Source organism: Molothrus ater, chromosome 4, assembly GCF_012460135.2.
Source record: "Molothrus ater isolate BHLD 08-10-18 breed brown headed cowbird chromosome 4, BPBGC_Mater_1.1, whole genome shotgun sequence".
In the NCBI taxonomy this organism is placed as follows: domain Eukaryota; kingdom Metazoa; phylum Chordata; class Aves; order Passeriformes; family Icteridae; genus Molothrus; species Molothrus ater.
The window spans coordinates 18,028,099-18,049,382 of record NC_050481.2 but is presented as its reverse complement, the minus strand read 5'-3'; the positions used below and the strand labels follow the sequence as shown (position 1 = coordinate 18,049,382).

The following is a 21,284-nucleotide window of genomic DNA, read 5'->3' as shown; positions in this document are numbered from 1 at the left end:
TAGCTAGGAAAAGGTAATATTAACTTTCCTAAAGCCTTGTTGAGGGTCCCAAAATCAGACTGCACAAGGTTTGAGCAAAAAGGACAGTGAGGATAAGGGAGGAAAGGCTGCTGTGCTCATCATAGCAGGGTCTGAGCCTGAAGCTGATGTTAAAAAGCACTAACACAGTTGGGATGCTGGCAAGCCTCCAATGGGTTTTTCCCTGCCCTACTTGAGGACCACTCCTTGCTGTAGCTCTGGCAAACAGGACTGATCTCAGCTGGGTGGACCTGCATGCTCAGCACCCCTGGATTTAGGAGAAGAGATTAGCAGGGGATAAGCCTCACCCACGTGATCCAGGTGCAAACCCAGCTCTGCTGCACTGAATGTTTGAAAGTGTGAGGCAGCAGTACAAGGCAGGTATTATCTATTTTCAGGTGTCATGACCATGATAACCCTGAGAATGCTCCTGAGGGCATTGTTCCTGGCTGAATCAGAGAGGTACAAGGCACAGCAGAATTGAGGCGAGCTCCTACCCATCCAGTCCTCCTCTGTGGCTTCTTCATGCCTTGGCAGCAGTATTAATGAGAAAACAGTTTTGAAAGGGGAAACTCAGTTCAGAACGTTCCTTTAGGAGAAATGCCAAGATCCTTCCTTGTTTATTTTACTTGTTGTGTAAACATTTTCATAATGCTTATCAATACAGTCTGTAGAGTGTATTTGTTAAAATAACCAGCATGGACATCAGTATCTTGCCCAGGACTCTGGCCTTTTCTCTGACTCCATACACTGGAGCTGATGGATCATTTGCCATTTTAACTTGGTGTGTGGTGCCTGGCCACACTGCAGGCTCTTAGTGAATCAAGCTAAATGAATGAGAAAGTAGCAAAATCACATAATAGACACCAGTACTGGAAATGGTTGGGAAATAGGAATTAAGGATGAATGCTCTGTTTACATGATCCAAACACATTAAGGCGTGAGGAAGCTGTGAAATTCTTCACTGTGCGTGTTTGGTTATAGCATTCAGCTTGCTTCTGCCAGATTCCCTCTTAGCAGCACTGACTCCAGATTCCAACTGCTGAGCAATTTTAAAGTTCAGTGAACAAATTGTTTCAATTGTTTGGTTTTCTCCCATTTTCTCTGTGAATTATTCTCAAATTCAAGCTTAGTTTTTCGCTTCTAAATGTGAGCAACAATCTGAGGAGGGTCTAATCAAAATGGTGCATTAACTTCTCCCCTCATCCCAACTTCTTCAATGTACATAACCCAGCCTGCATAGTTATGGTCACAAAATATTAACATAATGTACCTCTTCCTTAGCAACAGCTATAATGTCAGGGGAATGCAGCCCATAATAATACAGCTTGATCTAGAAGCACAATAAAATATAAATAAGCTTGTTCCACTTCAGTGGCACACAGATTCCATTGTGAAGGGCCTTCATGAATTTAGAAACCTCATCTTCTTTTTACTCTCCAACACAGATTATTTAGAAGAAGATTTATGGGCATACATTCCCTTTTATTCCTGAAAATGAAATGTAATTGTTTACTCAGTAACAGTGTTATTTTGCAGCATGTCTGCTAGTAAATTTGTGGGCATAATACAGTCACACACACACTCATCTGTGGAAAGCAGTGCCCATAATGAGATAAACATGAACCCAGGACTTTGAGAAAATCTAAAGGGGAGACTACCATGAGAGCATCCATAGTTGTGGTTATTTTCTAAAGAATAAAGCCCAAATAATTTTCTCCAAACAAAAAAAAAAAATCAAAAAACCAACAACAAAACAAACAGCTGCAGTGAATTACTACTAATTAGCATGATTAATCTCTAAGCCTTTCCCTGTACCTATCTGCAAAACCCCAGCATCCCTGGCTGGGTAAGGGCAAAGTCTTCTTCTTGCCCCAAGTGCAGCTGTTTTTCTCCATCCCTGAAAGCTTCTTGGCCAACAGCCCCACGGCTGCTGCACCCTCATGCATGCTGGCCCTCTAACCCTTATCATTACAGCTAATCAACCTTCTATCTGTTCTTACAAGCAGTAAGGTCTTTCAAATACCGCTTCTTGTGAGCTTTCAAGGAGAGCAAACTACATCAAGCCACTCTGAAGGCAGCAACAAACCATTTGGAACTAGAGGATAGCAGTCCTCTTCTGAGCAAACAGTGCAGTTTTCAAGCCAAATTTACTTGGCTGAAAATCATAAAATATGAGGACTCTTATGAGGGAGCCAAGTTACAATCTTAGCATGGTGTTCCATAATCAGTAAATCAGTATTTAGTAAGCATTTATTAAGGCTGGGTTTTCCAAAAGCACTTTTTAAGAGTGAGGTACACAAGTCACAGGTATAACTTTCCCTCTGAATGGATTATACCACATCACTAGGATTCCTTGTAACAAGCAAGACACAAAGAAAAGAATGAAAATTCAACAATTCACTTTGAGGAAATCCAGGGGCCAAGAAAGCCTCAAAATCCAAACATTTTATAAAACATCATATCACTGTCTCTGGTGGAAATCTCTCCTTTCCAATAATACCTTATTCAGCCAAAGATAATTCCAAGAGCCAAGTGCTGTAAAAAAAACCCCTGCTTACCTACAGAAAATCCCACTGCACAGCTGAAGAGCCATCAAATAAACACAAAACTCTGTGACTCAATGCTGTCAAGAGTAGTATGTCTGAGCCTAACATGATTTGCTTGTATGGGAAATCATCTGCCTGCCTTTCTACAGCACCTGATGATTAACTTCTACAAGAACACGGTAAAACTATATTTCTACATTTTAGTGGAAGACATACAGACTACACCACTGGATAGCCCAGGTCTTTAGCAGTTGCTTTTCCTAACTTGTCATTAATTAAAACATTTTTCATATTTTTAACGTTTCTTTTGTAAGGGTGATTTACTTTCTGTGCATACATCATCCACATAGTGAAAAATAACAGCAACAGAAAATCACAGACTCATAGAGTAGATTGGGTCAGAAGGGACCTTAAGGACCATTTGGTTCCAAACCTTCTGCCATGGGCAGGGACACCTTCCACTAGACCAGGCTGCTCAGAGCCCCATCCAACCTGGCCTTGAACAGTTCCAGGGATGGGGCACTCACAGCTTCTCTGGGCAACCTGTGCCAGTGCCCCACCACACTCAGAAGAAAGAATTTGTTTCTCATATCTCTTTCAGTTTAAAGCCATAATCCCTTGTCCTGTTGCAACAAGCCGTGATAAAATGTTTGTCCCCATCTTTCTTGTAGGCCCTCTGAAGGTGCTGGAAGGTCTCCTGGGAGCCTTCCCTTCTCCATGCTGAACAAACAACACCGACTCTCGGCCTGCTTTCATAGGAGAGCAGCTTCAGACCCCTGATCATTATACACTATAGCACATTGTTACAGTATCACATATTATAACAATAATAAAAATGTATAGAAGGCAATTTTGCCAACCTGATCCTTTGAATTTGTACTTATTTGTGAATATACACAAGCTCTCCACTGAACAACTGGGAACCTATGTCCCACTCCAACACACCCATATGTTTCCAGAAAAATCCTCTAGAAAAACAGGGTTTTCATATCCTCCATCCTTCCAAGTGACAATGACACAATTTAGTTATGTCATGGAGCCCTTCTCTAGACAGGCCCCCCATGACACAGTGCAAGAGATGACACAACACACAGCAAAGGATGCCAGCAGCATGGCTGCAGTGGCAAATCCTGGCTTTCCAGGGGCTGAGCTCCTTGTGGCAGGGGGCTCCCACAGGAAGGGCTACCTCACTTCATGTGCCTTTTTAACATCTCTGGATGTGTAAAATGAAGGTCAGTTATGCCTCTCAATCAAATTAAACTACAGGCCAATCCTAGTCTCTTTCACACAGGCATGTGGCTTAGGAAATCAGTGAACCTGAAATTTGATCTCTCCTATGATTTATTTGCCATCTTCTCCCATTACACAAATACAAATATAACAGGCATTTTTCTGCAGCCCTGAAATGATTCAGAATTAATACCAGATGACAAAATGGACCATGTACCAGGAGGGGAAAAGTTACAGTAAAAGCTCCTTCCCATTAATGGGACCATTCATTCATATGCCCATTATTCCACAGGGGAGCTGGACATAAATTATGTATTTGACATCTAGTTATAGATGATTATATCTGACATAATGAAGTTATAATGGAAGGAGTTTGCACATTGTTTGGTTATTAAGTGCCCATTTCTTGTCCCTGCACCAGGTGCAATGGTGATAGGCCATACAAATCATCCAGAAGAAATGCCAAAATGGGCTCCCTTACTGATAAAGCACCACACATGTTTATTAATTTAACAGCTTGTCTTATGTCTCCCCCATCTGCTCATTTAAAACAGTTATTTGCCCTATAAATATTTCAGGAAGAGAAGTGTAGCCAAAAATTAGTCTGGCAGAAAAGGAAAAAAAAAAGTTTGAGAAAGAGTCTGATGCTGTATGCAGCACTACACTCTTCTTTTCACATTGAACTGGTTCAACAGCTTTTTTTTAAGCTGGTAATAGGACATTCACTTTAGATTAGTGATGCTTGAGAGTGCAGCACCATAGCTGACTCTACTTTCCAGCTGTTGCCACTGTCAGGTGGGTGAAAACTTCCACCACTGATGGTGAGTGGCAAAACCCAGTGCAGCAGAAAACAAAAGCCACTGTCAAAAGAATCTCCTGGGTGCATGTCCATGTCCATTGTTATAAATGACAATGTAGCACTGGCTTTTGCATTTATGTAGTAGCTTTTGCATATCATTATTAATAACAAAGAGTTTGATATGGTACAATTTATATTTCCTTTTACTGCTTTTTGGTACAGTGCAATCTGTCAGTTTATGTATGCAACATACAGCTTATATGAATAGTAGTTCGATAAATATATTATATCTCAGGACATAGCATAATATTAAAATAGAGACTATGTGATGTTAAAATGCTTTTATTCATGTAACTAACTCAGAGAATGGTGTAAGATAATTAGGTGGATCCACATTTGTGGACTATCTTATGATAAGATAACAGTGACAAAAACCAGACCACCGTGAGAAGAATTTACCGACTCTTCAGGGAGTGTAAAAACAACAGGATGGAGCCATGAGAAGAAATAAAATACATTGATTTAATCTGAAGCATGGCATGCAAACAAGTCAAAGGTTAAAACCAAGCAAATGAATTCATGGAACACCTAAACTCACAGGAATATCTGAATATGCATATACTCTTATGAATATGCATGTACCCCAGTAATGTAACAGTGTCTAGAAAACACTGTTTTAAGCTAATGGTGTGGTTTTTTGCCCATCACCAAAAACACCTCAGTGCTGGTGTTTGTTCCTTTTTATCCCTTATTAAACTTTTAAAAAATCTCAAAGAGTGAGCTCTATTTCTCACATCCATTTTGAGCTTAATCAGGTCATACAGTGGCTTTAAATGGCCTCCCAAAGGTTTGAAAAAGATGCCTTGAAATCCAAACATTTCAAGGCACCTTTAAATCACAGTTCAGGCTGATCTCCATAGCAATACTCCTTTACAAGACAGTGGCTAGCTGGTAAAAAGAAGCTTCTTAAAAAGTGCCCTTTTATAATTTTTTTTCAGATAACTAAGAATAATGGAAAAGGTGTTAAATATCACTCAGAGTGTTCTTCCCCCCCTCCCCAAAATCCTTAAATATTTTCAAGTGTAAATACTTTGAACAGTTTCCACCAGCACGCAGGAGTTGGCACACCTCTTTGAGAGACTTTGCTAGCTCCAGCTTTCTGCTAGAGCAAATGCTGTTATCTTATGAATAAACAGCAGTGCCCCAAGGTGCTCCTGTGCAGTGAAAGCACACATTCCAGAGAAATCAGAGCAACAGTTCAGCACCACAGTGAAAACCCAAACGGTGAGCAGCATGCAATTAACTCTTTCTGACTGTGGAGAGCTACAGGATGCAAGCTGGGACCTCACTGATGGCAACAAGCAAACTGGAGAAGTACAGGCTGGCTGCAAGGAGCTCTGGTTGTGATACTTCTTAGCCCCATACATGATACCCAATGATAAATTAATAAATATGGAGCACGGCTCATGTCCAAAGCAGCTGCCTGCCCTAGGAACATAAGTGCAGTCCACAAAGGTGGACATCACAGTACAGACCTGAGCCACAATGGGAGATTTTTGGAGAGCTCTGCATAAAACAGAGAAAAGCATTGTATCAGAGCTCATCCATCCCTCCACCATTTTCAGGACCAAAACAAGCTCCATATCTGGCAGTAGATTCCTGTATCCTCCTGCATCCACATCTACCACTCTGCCCAAAACCCACTACGTTGCAATGTTGAACTGTTTGAAGATGGATATCCAGCCTTGAATGAGGCTGCTTATCACAAGGGAAAAAAAAAAAAACAAAACAAACCAAAAACCAGAACTCAAATGAAAAGTAAACAAATAGCAAAAGAACACAACAAACAAATCTCTGCAGACAGATTCAAGAACAGACTTTGAAACAAGGTGGCTGCAAATTCACAGTACACATGAGGCTTGTAGTCATTGCAAAACCTTTCCACAGATGGGGCAGATGTGGTGACAGTCACCTCCCTTCCACCCAACTGGTGCAACGCCAGTTTCCTGCATGCCTCTTACACACTGCTTTCCTAAAAGCCACATGGAATAACAGGATGGTGCTGGCTTCCTGCAATGAGCACTCACACCCCATGCTGGAACGAGGGGGATGCTCTAGTGGGCTCAGGGCAGCCACAAAGGGGAAGCCCTGAGAGATGCCATCCTTGAAAAAAAAGGCTGAGCAAAACCAAAGTACATGACCAAGAAAGAGCAGACACAACACGGCACCCCAGAATTGCATAGGGAAAAGGGAATGAGGGTTCTGAGCACAGGAGACCCCAAATAGCATTCCCTGCATGATCCTTTCTTGGCTTAAAGGCATCAAATTAGCCTCTCCCTTGGACTCTTCCACCTGAATGATGTGAGGAAAATAATATTGCCTTAAGAAGCTGGAAACATATCGCTAACCCAGAAGGAGCAGGATGAGTAAAGCAGAGGGACACAGTAAAGGACTCCTGAGCTGAGAGAATGCCTTCCCCAGGGGCACTCCAGCAGAAAATGAAAAAGCCTGGAAACAGAGGGTGCCTGGCCAGCATTGGCTCACAGCAGGCAGTCCTGGCCAGCACTTCTCTCACAGTGCTGGACCAGGGGAGGGAGAGGCAGGCAAGCTGGTGTCTCAGGGCCTGGTGAGCACAGGATACGTGACCCCATGTGTCAGCTTGAATTAAGGCAAGGAGTGCCACTGGGCCTCGCTGCCCAGCACTCCCCTTCCTCTGGACCTGGGAAGGAGGACTGGGGCTGTGCAATAAGCCCAGCTGTCAGATCCTCCTACATCATCTGCAAAGCCATCGACCCTCTCGGGACCTTTGGGAGGGAAAAAACAAATAAGACCCAGAATGCATACTTACAAAAAGCCTACTCTATTTTTGGTTATAGGATTTCACTGAGCTTCTGCTGTGTTCAGGAAAGGTTCTCCCACAAAAAACTGCAAAAAGGGGAAAAAATGACAGAATGGATCCAGGTTTTGAAGAAAGAAAGCGCAAAGGGACATCTCCCACTAAGATGGAAAAGAAAGGTGCAAACCCAGCAAAACCTCTGGCTCCCTGTTTGCTGTCTAAGGACTAGGGCCAGATTCTGTGTTTATGGATTATGAACCTGATAACTGAGGTTTCCAGGAAAACCTCCCACAGTGCCTTAACACGGTGCCATAACAACCTCCCTGGCTAGAGAAATCTGTACAGAAGGGTAAGAAGAACTTCCTGTGCCTCCTTTATTTGCTATTTATTTCTAGAACTGGGGACCAGTCCAAAGTTTTGCTTATCAGTTAGTGTTTAGGAAATATACTGACTTCAACAGGCATATCAATCTCCAAGATAACTACTCTCTGAACTTCAGCTTAGAAGGAAACCTTTACAAAACATCAGCTCAACAGGGCAGGTGAGTTTCTGAGGCTGCCTAGCTTTAAATGCCAGGCATACATTTCAAGTTCAATATGATTCCACATACAGGTTAAGATCTGCTTCTACACAGCTTTATAAATTGTTTTAGTGCACATATTTGGTGTGTTTAATTCACTTCTTTACTGTGTTTTAGTACCTGGCAGAATTTGAGAATTTAATTTTAAATTAAATAAACATTTAATTTAATTTATTGCTATATATGATAATTCTATAAAATCCCTTTCTAAGCCAGAGTATCAGTGTGACTCTCATCTATGAAACTCCTTGCTATTGTCATTTACCATTATTAAACACAGGTTTAATCTTCAGTCTGTGATATCACAACCTAAGGTCTCAGCTGTGCCTGGAATTATTCTGTACAAAGAAGGTGTAAACACTTGCATAAAAATCATGTTGTCACATCCAAATTGTTGGATTGAAAGGAGGTGTAAAAATGGTAGTTAACAGTGCTTCATACACAGAACTAAATTTACAACAGCCTCAAATTAAAAAGAGGGTGGGGACTAAGAGGTGTCTTGATGAAAAATGCTGATTCAAGGCTTCATTTCTATTCAGTGATGTACAGTGTCATTACTGGGTGGCTGCACAGAGCAGTGGCTCAGAGTAATTACCCTGTAATGCACAGTGACACTAATGTACTAGTAAACTACTGCAGTTTATACTCTATTCACCACCAGCGTCAGGACTCTGAAAGGCAGGTAAAAATCCCCTGCATGCATAAACAATGTGTGTAAATGTCACCAGTGATAAAATTTTTAAAAAGGAAAAGGAAGAGGCAGTTACAAATAAATCTGTCAGCTGAGAATTGCAACTGCATAGACCCACAGGAGCACTAAAGCTGTATCTTTTTTTGACAATACAGGAAAGAAAGATGCTTCTCTTAAAGCATCCTACCCAGGTTCTACTTCCATTTACTACAATTAAAACTGTATGGTGGCTGCTTCTTTTTGCCACTCTGAGTGCAAAGTTGGCCTGCACCTGATGTTCAGCTTAGTGCAAGGGTAAGCATGGAGGGGAAACAAAGAGCATGAAAGGAGTAGCCAGAAGCATTAATGGTTTATGCTGACTGTCATAATGCTGCTCTGGTTTTAGAGATACAGCTACAAGAAATGTGGAGGAACACAAGCTTAAGACAGGTGTTTTTCACTCCTTTGTTTAAAACAGCTCTTGTGGATGAAGCCTGGAACATGACCCAAGCATGCCATAAGGTGTCAGAAAAAGCAGACAAACAAAAAGGAATTATGAGCCTAATATACTTAGGAGGAAAAAAAAAATATTACAATACTCTAATGGATTTTGGATGCTGAGACTAGAAATGAGGCATCAGAGCTACACATCCCACATCCCAGGGCCAGAGGAAAGCCTTGCTCTTCCCCCAGGAGACAGTGCCAATTACCATGTTTTTAACAGCCCCTAGTCACCAGCTAATAGATAGATGCCTCCAGAGCTGGCTTTCTCTCTGGCCCTTTCCTATTAAGTTACACAAGAGTATTCAAGTCCTTTTACCAGCACAGCAGCAGTAATATCAGTTCTTCCACCATGAGCAGCTCCTTCTTTAAGATCTCTCAACCAGGGGGGTGGAGGCCCTGGTGAAAGCTGTCAGTGTAGCAGTTTATGTTGGATAAACTCCATTTTGCTCTCTCTGCAAGCACTGCAACTGTTCTGCCTGACCCACTTTGCCCTGCTCCCGGTGGCACTGCCATTTATCTTGTGGAGGTAGCTCTGCCCTCATGAACAGCAGATCACTGAAGAGTTTTGTTAGTCCTTAGCTCTTTCAGCTTGGAGAAAGCAAGACACAGGTTCTCTGTCCTGCTGCTGTTCCAGCATCCTTCAGTATTCTACAGTCTGTTCAGATGCCAAGGCAAGGATTTACATTGACCTATTCTAAGTAAGCTCTGATTCATCACCTCAATGACAGACTAGAGCAAGAAGGTCCTGCAAGTCATAACTGTCTCTGCCTCACTAGAGTGCTCTGCCATAAAAGCAAGGCAGTAAATTTTACCGCAGAACTGGAGGTTTTCAAATGACTTAGAAGAAGCTGATGATCTCAAATGCACATGTCAAATCCTAGGGTACTTAACTTAAAGCTGAATGGAGGTTGTGGACTGCAAGGAGATCGTGCACAACCAGCCTGACTCATGGCAAGACCAGATTTGGAGAGAGAACTGTGAATCTGGCACCCTCACACCACCCAGCACATGGTTCCACCTCTCATTTTCAATTAAGAGCAGTTAGGGAAACATGTGCAGACACAAACACACACCAGCAGCCTTACAGTGTTGTGGCAGAATGGTGACAATCACCACACAGGTGGATTTGGTACTCTTTCTGCCACTGTAGCATCCTTTGAAGAGTGGGAAAAAGGGAAAAAGCCCCAAACCTAAGGTATAGAATCTCCATGCCATTACACTTTGGCTGTTCTCTTCCTCCCCCTCTCTTCTTCCACAACATTCCCTAGGTTTGATGTTAATATCCAGTTGCAGAATTGACAAAAAAATTCCTTCATAATCCTGTATGATTTTTGCTTTGCTATCATTTATTCCAAGAAGAATAAGCTATTATCTTTGATATCATACCTGAATATTGGCCAGCCTAACCAAAAGGAGCAAAGGGAGGGGTAAGAAGTCTGCACCAGCACATATGCTTGCTTTGGGGACAACCTCCTTTCCCCAGGCCTCAGGGGCAAACACTGGGGGCACAGCACTAGGGAATGATCTTCCAAATGGGGCAGAGGAATCAAGGGCTTGCTTTCATATTGCTTTATTTGCACCATTCAAGCCAGGTAGCTGCCTTAGCAGGGCTATTCTGGACTTACTCTGTACATATTGGCTACTAGCACCACTCCCAAGGGCAATCAGCCCACCTAAAATTTAATTCATCCTCTGTAATGAACATTTCCTCACCAAGTCTGGAAAAAAACCCCTCAAGCAACAGTCATAAGGACTCATTCTAGGCTTGAACCACTGTACAACCTTTACTCATCTGAAGGGCAGTGGAAATCTGGCCTTTTCCATTCTGCCAGCAGCTCCCTGTGCCTTTGCACTGCCATTAGGAAGGAGAGGTGCAAGACAGAGGGCAGGACCTAAGGTGTACCTGTCTCTGCAGGAGTGAACTAGTGGGGAGAGCAAACCACCCTGTGAAGTGATGGGATGTTCAAAGCTATGTAATGGGACACATGGGACACAGTCATCCTACACACATCTCTCCTGCAGGAATTAATTTGCTCCCCAGTGTCCTTGGATGGAGGGTGACAGCTTGGCCATGGAGGCTCAGTGAACAAGTGAGTGATATCCACCCATGGCTGTGGCTGGTTTGGTATGCAAGAATGGAGACTGTCCCACTGACTCACCCTTGGATGGCGGTCTCTCCAGATCCGAATCCAGGTGGATCGGTGGGGCAATGTAGGAAACCTGCCCGTGGTGAGCCTGCCCTGTGGACAAATAAGTGGTTTAGTTCTGCTGTTTCCTACACAGATCTATCAGGGCTACAGTCAAATACACAGTATTTGGATTAAAAGCAGGTTTGCGAGTATTTTGTTCTGTGTGTCTCCACAATGAACTTCCATTTGTGGAGGCACCTGGTGACAAGCTGAAACCACTTCCATCTCTCACTTCTTTCTTGCAGACAGGGGTACTCTGGTGAACTTAGGTTACATTTGCTTTACCACTACTACATATACTTTACACCATGTTCTCCGGAAACATTTTCTCTCTCTCTCTCTCTATATATATATGCTATGGAAGAGAACCCAATTTCACACAAGCCCATTCAATCTGTTAATCTCACTTTAGGAGGGAAACAAGTGCTCCTATGTCACAGCCATTTTAGAAGGAAGCATGATATGAAGCACAATCCCACCTGTTTGTCCCACCTGCAGGGGACACACATATCATTTTTCAGAGCTCAGCATTGCTTTCACATGAATGGAAGATTTTTTTGGTTCCCAACACCATCATGCAGTTTCTCAGTTGCTAAAGACTCAATCCTTCTCCAGCAATTTGGAGGTAACGTTATCAAGAAACTTCTATTTATAATAAAAACATTTTTTTATAATTCATCTATTTACTGTACCAATTTACAGGGTTGTTAATCTCTTCTTCTAAACATGGAAAGTTAATGACACATAGATTATGATAACAGTTAGAGTAACCTTCCCATTTCAAGTAATATTCGTTCTGCAATAAAAGCAGTTGATTCCTCTTAAGAGACACATTCCAAATAATTAATACAGCTCCCTGTTGACACTTGCTGTTGTTGCTCCAAGCAATTTCCAAGCTAGCGTCACAGGCAGAGGAGCAGCAGTACAGTCTTCAGGCTTCTTTGTAATGACATCCAGGAATACCACAAGCACAGTATGCTGGTGCACATAATATGTTGAAAACATCTCTTCAGGGAGATAAAATATTAATGAGAAAGGGGAGAGAAAAAAAAAAAAAAGAAGTGTGTCTGAATGTGCAGGTTATATTTACTGCTTTACACTGAGGATGACTCAGATAATTTGCATTATTAGCCATTACAACAACTGGACGTAATTCAGGTTTAAAATCTACCGACACATCATAAATTCTGTATTTGCTTTTAAGTGCTTTAACATGGGAAATTTGCTTCAGGCGAACCCATAGCAAACAACAAGTCACTCTTCTTTCCTCTCCTTGTTTACATGTTAAAAACCCATTTGATGTCATTAGTGAGCAAAAGTCATCATTTAATAGCTGCTCGGTTCGGCAGCAGAAACACGCAGACGGTCTTCTCTCACTCCAAGCTGCTCAGTGTGCAGGATGATCAGTGCCCTTATAACACAGAACAGTCTCCTCATTTGCTGCATCAAAGATGCCACTGAAATGTAAAACAGCTGAGCTTGGCAGGAAACTCTGGAAATCACCTAGCCCAGCTCAAGGGCAGCAAGAGCCCATAGCAAGTGTCCAATCTGATTTCCAATATCTCTAAGGACAGAGACTCCACAATCTCTCTGGGCAATCTGTACCAGTGCCTTGCCACCCTCATAGGAAAAGAAAAAACAGAAAAGCTTTTCCATTATCTGCCTGTAAGAAGAGCCTGGCTCCATCTTTTTTATTCCCTGTCATCATGTACTTATACACATCAGTAAGATCCCTTGGATGATCTGGTCCAGGCTGGATACTCACAGCTTTTCAGCCCATCCCCACAAAGAGATGCTTCAATCCCTTTATCATCATTATGGCCCTTTGCTGGACTTGCTCTGGGCACACTGTTGACACATGGGTTTTGGGATTTTTTTTGTTTGGTTGGATTTTTCTTAATCACCTGGTCTTCCTGGGAGCAAACCAAAAAAAAAAAAAAAGAATGACTCTGGAGGCTTAAAGGGCTAGGCTGGAGTAAATAAGATAACACCCACATTACATGAAAGACTAAAAATCATCTGTGAGTTTGTTTAGACATTCATTACAATTGAGTAATAACTATGGAAGTTTATTATTGCTTTATTAAGGCTTTTACTTTATATGGAGGAAGCAGTAGCATCAAATGCTCTCTAGTGATAAATGAAACAAGTTGCAGAAAGCTTTTATCTATTTGCTGCTGATGCAAAACAGTACTTCCAAAAAAAAAAATAAAATCAGACTTCTGTTACTACTACGTACTACTAAAAAAATCCCCAGACTTCTGTTACACTGCACACTTCTCACAATGCTAATAAATCAAACTTTGGGTTTTAATGTTCCTTCTCCAAAAAAAACTATGCAAACAATTGCTGTGATTCATTTTCTGGGCATGAATGCCAGCTCACTTGTTCTTCAGATTCATCAGAGTGTTCAAACTGGAGAAACAAAGGGTCTCCACTGTTACCTTATACATCTTTTTAATCAACAGAATCACATTTTTGCTTTGGTTTTACCATTATTGCCAGTGGTGACCTTTGAGACAGTTGAGGGAAGGGAGGAAAGGGGAAGCGTCTGAAGCAAGGCCTAGCAATGGGGCTGGTGCACAAGCACATGGTCTTCTTGGCTTTAATGGCATTAAAAGCGCTGCCGCTCACTCAGTTAAAAACCAAAATTTTACCCAATGGACCAATGAAAGGTTTTGAGAGTGATATCACTGGTACAGCTCAAGCTGATCTCAAAGGCTGACAGAATGAGCTTTCCCAAGTGAGGCCAACTCCCAGTCCCTGTGGAGTGAGTTTTGCAGTTTCAGATGCTTACTGCAAGCCCCAGCCCTAGGAATGAGGGACTCCCTCTCTTCAATTCCAGCTGCTGTAGAAAAGCACTTTAAAAATGGATGTAAGAGCCTTGACAAAAAAAAAAAAAAAAAAAAAAAAAAAAAGGTAGAAACACTCCAAACACTCCACACCCGTCTCTCCAGTCCTTCAGCTGTTTTCTCTGCACATTGAGTCTGAGCTGACAGTGGTGCAGGAAAAAGAAAGAGACTTCTGACAAAATACCAAAGGTCAAGATGTCTCTGTTGATGATAGGAAGTTAAGCATGCCTTGTATCAGAACATCTTGCATGGCCTTCTCCCAATCCCACCCTGCCTATACCCATCTGCTCTTTCTGCAGCCAGCTCCCAGGTAAAAGAGTAAACAGCAATCAAATGTAATCATCAAAGTAATGTTTGATGAAGTTGCCAATTTTGCACCTAACAGCTCAGGTTGTGTTCTATTTCCTTCATCCCTCTTGCCTGGAGAGGCCTGTGCCCGTGGCTCTCTGTGAGGGCTGACTGATGCTGGAAGACAGCTGTGGATCGTCCCTGACCTGTTTTTCTTGCACCACAACACAGGGATGCAGGGCTGGCCAACACTGCCTAAATATCAACCCCATCTCAGGTGAGACAGGGCAAACACAGGTGTGGCACAGGTGGCCACAAACCAGCAGTCTTCATAGCAGCTAGGCCACCTGCATGTGCTGTGACAATGTGAAAAAAACTCCCATGTTTGGTAGAAACCATTTTGGGAGCAACAATATGGATGTGACCTTGAAAGTCTACCTGGTGATGTGCCCTCCTCAGGTAGAGGAAATGAGAAAAATGTTTGTGAATTAGAAAAAGTGCTTGACTGGCCATTATTTTCAGGTCTGACACATGAGAGATACAACGCATTTTAAAAAGGCAATAACTTAGAAGAACAAAGATAATGTTTTGTGAAGGCTGAAGGAAACATAATAGCTTGGCCTAAGGGATTTTTTTTTTCTTTACTGTTTTTTTTTAAAAAGGGATCTGGATGCTCATAGACAGAAAATAAACATCCACACATCTTCAAAAATCTGCCCCTAAGTGATTTAGTCATCTACAGATGCAATGATATAAAACTACAGAAAAAATCTGCAAATGCATGGGCTAACCAAGAAAAGTAGCAACAAAGAAGTCTCATGTGTGTATCTATTAAAACCACTTCCTCTTGATCCTTTTTGGAAGCATACCCACTGTTTGTAGCACCTAAGAGAGAAGGCCTTCCTCCTGATCTTGAGGAGGAAATTTCCAGTGCTGGTAACATTTGATTTTTCTAGAGTACAATGCATACTGTCATGTGTGCACTTGGGAAACTTTTCTGCCTGGCCCCTGCTCATTTTCTACCTGAGATTTTCCAGTGCACTATCAAAGAGAAAAACCTGAATAGAAAACATAAGACTGAAAGATTCCAACCCCCAAAAGCACAGGAAAAAAGCCACCAACATTTACCAGGCTAAAAGGCCGTTTAAGACATTTGATGGCTTGTCTCCTAAAGCCCTGGTGATGCCATGGAGACAACCACAGTCACTTGAATGAATGGCTCTTCCTTTTCCCTGCTGCTCCTTTGCTCAGTGCCCATGGTGGGCTATGGACAGTCGTGCACCTGAATTGCAGTTCTGCCCCACACCTGACTCAGATCCAGCAGCAGCAGTGAGAAGCCACCAGGAGATATATATTTTTTTTAAACAAACATCCTTCAGACTCTTTGTTCTCAAGGGATGAGAGTCCCTTTTCTTTGCTGTCCTTATCCAGAGGCGATCACTACAACACATTTTTTTGCTGTCATGTCAGATTACTCAGATTTCCACCCATTTTCCAGCCTATTTTAGCATTCTTTTGTCTTCCACAGGTTCACCAGTTCCCAAGATCCTTTTTTAGACAACCTAGTCAGCAGTTCATGCAGAGGATTTAATTTAATTTTGTGCTGGTAGCTCTGATGACCTGCGTTCCCAGGTACTGCCTCTCCTATACCCCCTCTTGTCTGCACCGCTGAATGCAGGCACCTCCATGGATTTAATCCCTCATCTGTTAGTCCATTTGCTTGGATCATTAATTAGGTAATTCCCATGAAACCACACATCCATTCCTGAGCCTTTGATGTCAGTTCTTCACATATTTTTACTTTTCTTTTTTTTTTTTTAATAACACTAGGATGGACATATACTAGGTATGCAATATATATTCTGAGGAAAATGCTTGAAAAACATAATGACAATTTTACTAATATCTCTACAGATAAAATATTCTTTACATGCTGTGGCTTTTTTTTCCCCCATGTAACTGAAAATAATAATTTTTAAAAGCAGTCTAGTTTGTCTGTGATGATCTGATCTATAAAATACAACATTATTTTTTGGGAACATTTATGTAATTCTGTAAATTCTAACACGTTTTTTTAAAAATCCAAATTATTATCTAGCAAAAGACTACATACACTTTGTTGGAGTGCAGCTTCTAGGATCATCACTCTCATCCTCTTTCATTTTCAAAACTAGTTAATTTTTTCTTGTCCTTTTTTCTCCCCTCTTTTTGAATCCCATAATATGTAGGCATATATAAAAACATATGAAAAGAGAAATTAAGAAGCTGGTGGGCTTGTTAACAAACTCTTTTGACGTGCCATTAAACAAATTTAATTCAGACCTATTACTCTGCATATATTCAGACTTCTCCTGGCAGCCTTTTTGTCTGCCTTTCATTTACAAAACACCATTCCCTCACTGCCCACCCTCTTCCATTTTGCATTAAAAGCCTTCTTTTTAAATAAAGCTTTTATAAAGCCATTCCCTTCCTCAGACGTGTCAGAGTTAGCACAGATTCTGTCCACTGCTTCATTTATTCATGGCCTTTTATGGAGTCTCTCTCTTTCATCTGTACATCTTGCTTTCATCTCTCAATGCCCTTTTAACTCCTTAGGGTAGCAGCAACTCACGCTTTCCCTCTTCTTGCCTCGCTCCCACGGTCATTTCCCTGTGCTTCCCTCGAAGCCGTGGATGCTTCTGAGTACAAGGAAACCCTCTTTTCCAGGAGGAGCTCTCTGGCTACATTATCTCTGCTCCCTTGTGTCATGGTTTGAGGCTGGCACAATGCCAGTGCCCCCATGAAAATACCCTCTCCCTGGTGTCTGCTGTGAGATGTGACCAGGAATAAGCAAAGCAGGCCCCCACTTAGAAATAAAGAAAAGAAAACTTTATTAAATGAACTACAACTCTAAGTAAAAAGAGACACACAGGGAAAATGAAAACCTTCCAAAAACATTTCCTCCTCCCCCCACCAAATTCCAGTTCATCCATCCCCCAAATTTCAGCTCTCAGTCCATGACCACCCTTCAGACAATCAATTCTCAGTTCATCAAGAGGAGAGGAGTCCTTCTTGTGCCATGGGCTTCCCCAGGAAACACCCTTGAAACCTCGTGTGTTTCCATGTCACTCGTGGCACCGCCCGGAGATCATCTGCCATTGTAACATCTTCCTTCCATGTCCAGTGCTCTCACCACTGCACATGGACCAGAGCTGCTTCCAGGGCTGTCCTTTTAAGGATGCTTTTTCGTTCCAAAAAGAGCACAGTCTCACCTTCGGGACACCTGTCCCCTCCAAATTTCACCCCCTGGGGCCGAGGGGTCTCAACACTGAACCCTCCTGGCTCTGAGGCATTGCCTCCCCCTGGATGCAGTCTCTGTGTCACAAGGAACATGGTTCTGTCCATGGCTATAACAAGAAGAGTCCAGCTAAGGCATCTGCTCTGGATACAGTCTCTGTGTCACAAGGAACATGGTTCTGTCCATGGCTATAACAAGAAGAGTCCAGCTAAGGCCACTCCATCATCTCTTCCCACCTAAGATTCTTCTCTACTCTTCTGACATCTTTCACTTGCCTTCATCACACTTGCCCATTTCTTCTTCCATTTCCTCTCTATCTCTCTTCTAGGAAAGGTTAATGTTCTGCACAGTTTTCATTGTCCAAAAAAGGGTTAAAAGCTCAGGCTCTGCCCGCCCAGAGCTCCCACAGCGGCCGGACACCTTCTCGCTGCACCCCCCCTTTTTCTCCTTCTCCAGGCCGTGCTGCCGGCACATGTTATCAAGTTTCAAGGTGGCAGTGACAGGCACAGGCTGTACTCTCTCTCCTGGGGGGCTGCCCGATGCCTCCTGGTGCTTCTCCCACCCTTCCATCCTCGGGGCCTCTTCACCTCCCCTCTCTGTCCAAGCCCCGGCCTACCTCACCCGGCCGCAGGGCTGCCCTCCCCGGCCCAGCAGCAGCAGCTGGACGGGAGAGATCCGAACTCTTTCCCTGCTGAAACCCAAGAGAGCTTCCCCCGGGAGTGCTCTGCTTTTAACCCCTGTGTTCTCAGAGGCGTATTCAATGTCCCCAGTGCCCACACCAGGGCCAATATTAAAACCTGAACACCTATTGGTGACCACAGCATATCCCAGAAAACCTACTTCCTCGCAAACCACGACACCTTGCCATTTTGCCTCTTGTACTTCATAACAAGAACTATTGCAAGCTTAAAGGTGCTGCAGCAGGACAGAGCAGGGTACCTGTAGTGTGGCTTCCATGAGGGACAGCTGGCTCCTGTCACATCTGCCTGCTGAAAAGAGAGGGTACCAACACCAGCAGCCTCAACGGGCTATGGCTGAGTTTCCCAGTACTAAAGCAAACTCCAGGCTCAGTCAAGGCAGCTGGCAAGTGCAAAGAAGACCTTGGATGCGAGAAGAATGTGGGGAAAGGGGTAAACTGGGGAGATGTTTGGCTAAGTCCCTGTCACGCATGCATCTCATGCTTTAGAGAAAATGCAAATCCAAAAGCAGCATCTGGCAGCATGCCTGCATCAGCAGAGGTTGGCCTAGACTTCTGAGATGTTACTATTCCTGTTTTTAATTTGTCACAACAAACAGCTCTAACCATGAGAGGAAGGACATCAAAGTGACCCTTTTTGATGACCAAGCTGTCCCTCATGTGACAGCCATTACCTGAGAGCACCAAGACTATGTTTGAGCTACAGGAGAAAATAAGGACAAAAATAATGCCAAAGGAATGGGCTAAAACCTGAGTATTATAGCAGGTAAAACAACCTGAAGCTTTTCACTAGTGGCAGATATGTATTTTCTAAGGAGTATTTAGGACTCAGAAACTCATATTCCAGCTGAAGTCAGAGGTGAATGAGCTTCTTAAAGTCACACCAAGATTCCTCATTTTGATGTGCAATCATCATAATGTATTTTTGGGTGAACCTCATCCTTCTATTACGGACTTCAAAACATTTGAATTTAGCGGCACTTTGGCTCCAGTGATGCTCTGCATCCTGCAGTGCACATCCCAAAATCTACACTGTGCTACAAGAGCCTGGTAGAAAGGATGGGAAGGAAGGAAGAAGAACTAAAAAACCTGGGAAATATTTCACACGTGCCATGATAATTAAACTGTGTTAAAGATCTCCTGTCTTCCCTGTCCTCCCACCATATGGCAGCAAGGCTGCATCCAGGCCTGGCTTTCTCCAGTGCCCAAAGCATGGACTTCACCTCGAGGGCTGCACATTTTTTGAGCTCATCTCCCCACAGGCTTGCCCAGCAGGCTAAAGAAACATGACATGTTGAATTTTTCCTCCCCTCCCAGATGCGCTCACTGCGCTATGAAATACGATTTATCAGCCACCTGTACTGAAAAACATGGGAGAGGAGGAGGAGGATTTTGGTGCAGAGGAAACAGAGGGATTTGGAGCAATGCAGTCCTCAGAGCCTTGGAGCAGATGACAAATATTGGTCACAAACCACCCAGAGCAGGTTTAACAATGGCAAATACAGAAAAACCCAGAAAGAATTTTTTTAGCCATCTCTCAGAGATTGAATCTGATATGAAGAGCTCTGTGCCAGCTCCTGCTGTCCTTACTCTGTTCTTGCCCCAAAAGTCAAACAGGATGTTCCCATCCTCCTTAGTGGGTCAAGCCCAGCCTGCTCTGCCTCAGGTGTTCCTGAAATGACTTGGGATGGAGAAGTTTAGGGAAAACCCAGCCAAAGCCATCCAGTCTATCTCCTGCAGAGGCAAAATCATTCCTTATATTGCTTTGAAAGGTATCTCCTTGGGGCTGTCCACTTCACACTATCAGATGCTGAGCAGCAGATCTCATAATCAGAAGATTTTGCTTTAGTTTTCCCTTTCTTTCAGGGGAAGGAATTTTGCTGACTATTTCTTTCTTTCCCCATCTCTTTTAGCTGGGTGCAGCTCTTAATCAAGGCTGCAGCCCTGTGTTAGAGTGAACCATTTCACAGCACTCTCCTCTCCCCTGTGACATGGCCAGGCATTCCCATCTCCCCTCTTGGAGCAGATCTGGCAATTAAGGCAAGCACAGAGCGAGGTAGAGCTGATCTGATGGAAAATGCCCCACTGAAAACAATAATTACTAGTTTTCCACTGGCTCAATGAGCAGAACCAATTCAGGCTGCTGTGGCAGCAGTGCCAGATCTGAGGCAAAGGAAAGGGCAAGAATAAAAGAGCCAGGGGTGGGATGGGGACAGATATCAGTTTAACCATAACATAAAGCCACACCTGGGAACAGTAGTGGCATTGTATCTGGACAGCCCCTCCACTCCCACACCAGACTCTCTCCTTGCCCCAGGGAAACTCCCACCAATTGCAACCTTCCTTCACTGCCTTTCAGACAGCTTTAAATTCACCTGCCAGCATAATTTAAAGAGCAACTCCAGGTCAAGGGGTTTAATGAAAGCCAAATGCGTTACAGCACACAGCTCTTCACAGGCAGAGCTTGGGACACAGCCCTGTCATTCTCTTACTTATGCCACTCTTGTTCATGCAGAAAGGGGAGCAGTGGGGGAGAAGAAGAAATCAGGCAGTAGCTCTTGCCATGCTGAGCTTAAATTTCAGTGGCAAAGCATCCAGGGGGTTTGTCAGAGAAATCAGCTGAGATGCTGGATTATGAGGTAGGAGACGTGTCCAGAGCAGACAGGTAGATCTGTGAGTCACCAGCCTGGAGACAGTAATTGAAGTGTCTTGTGGTTTCAGATACTGTGTGATGTGGTCCAAGAATTTGTCACTCTCCCCTGCCTCCATTTGTGATAGCCTACAGCAGATGTCCC

General features: G+C 43.1%; 1 protein-coding gene across 15 annotated transcripts in view; it reads right to left on the bottom strand.

Annotated features, from left to right (window-relative positions):
* The window catches only part of ADGRL3 (adhesion G protein-coupled receptor L3), a 494,343-nt gene that overhangs the window by 132,250 nt on the left and 340,809 nt on the right, over positions 1 to 21,284 (bottom strand). For 14 of the 15 annotated variants that reach the window (XM_036381490.2, XM_054514770.1, XM_036381492.1 and 11 more), the window contains one exon: positions 11,346 to 11,426. The exons of the other annotated variant lie outside the window; for it this stretch is intronic. In XM_036381490.2, the coding sequence (XP_036237383.1) occupies positions 11,346 to 11,426 (81 nt within the window). The remainder of the gene's footprint in view (positions 1 to 11,345; positions 11,427 to 21,284) is intronic. 15 annotated transcript variants of the gene reach the window in all.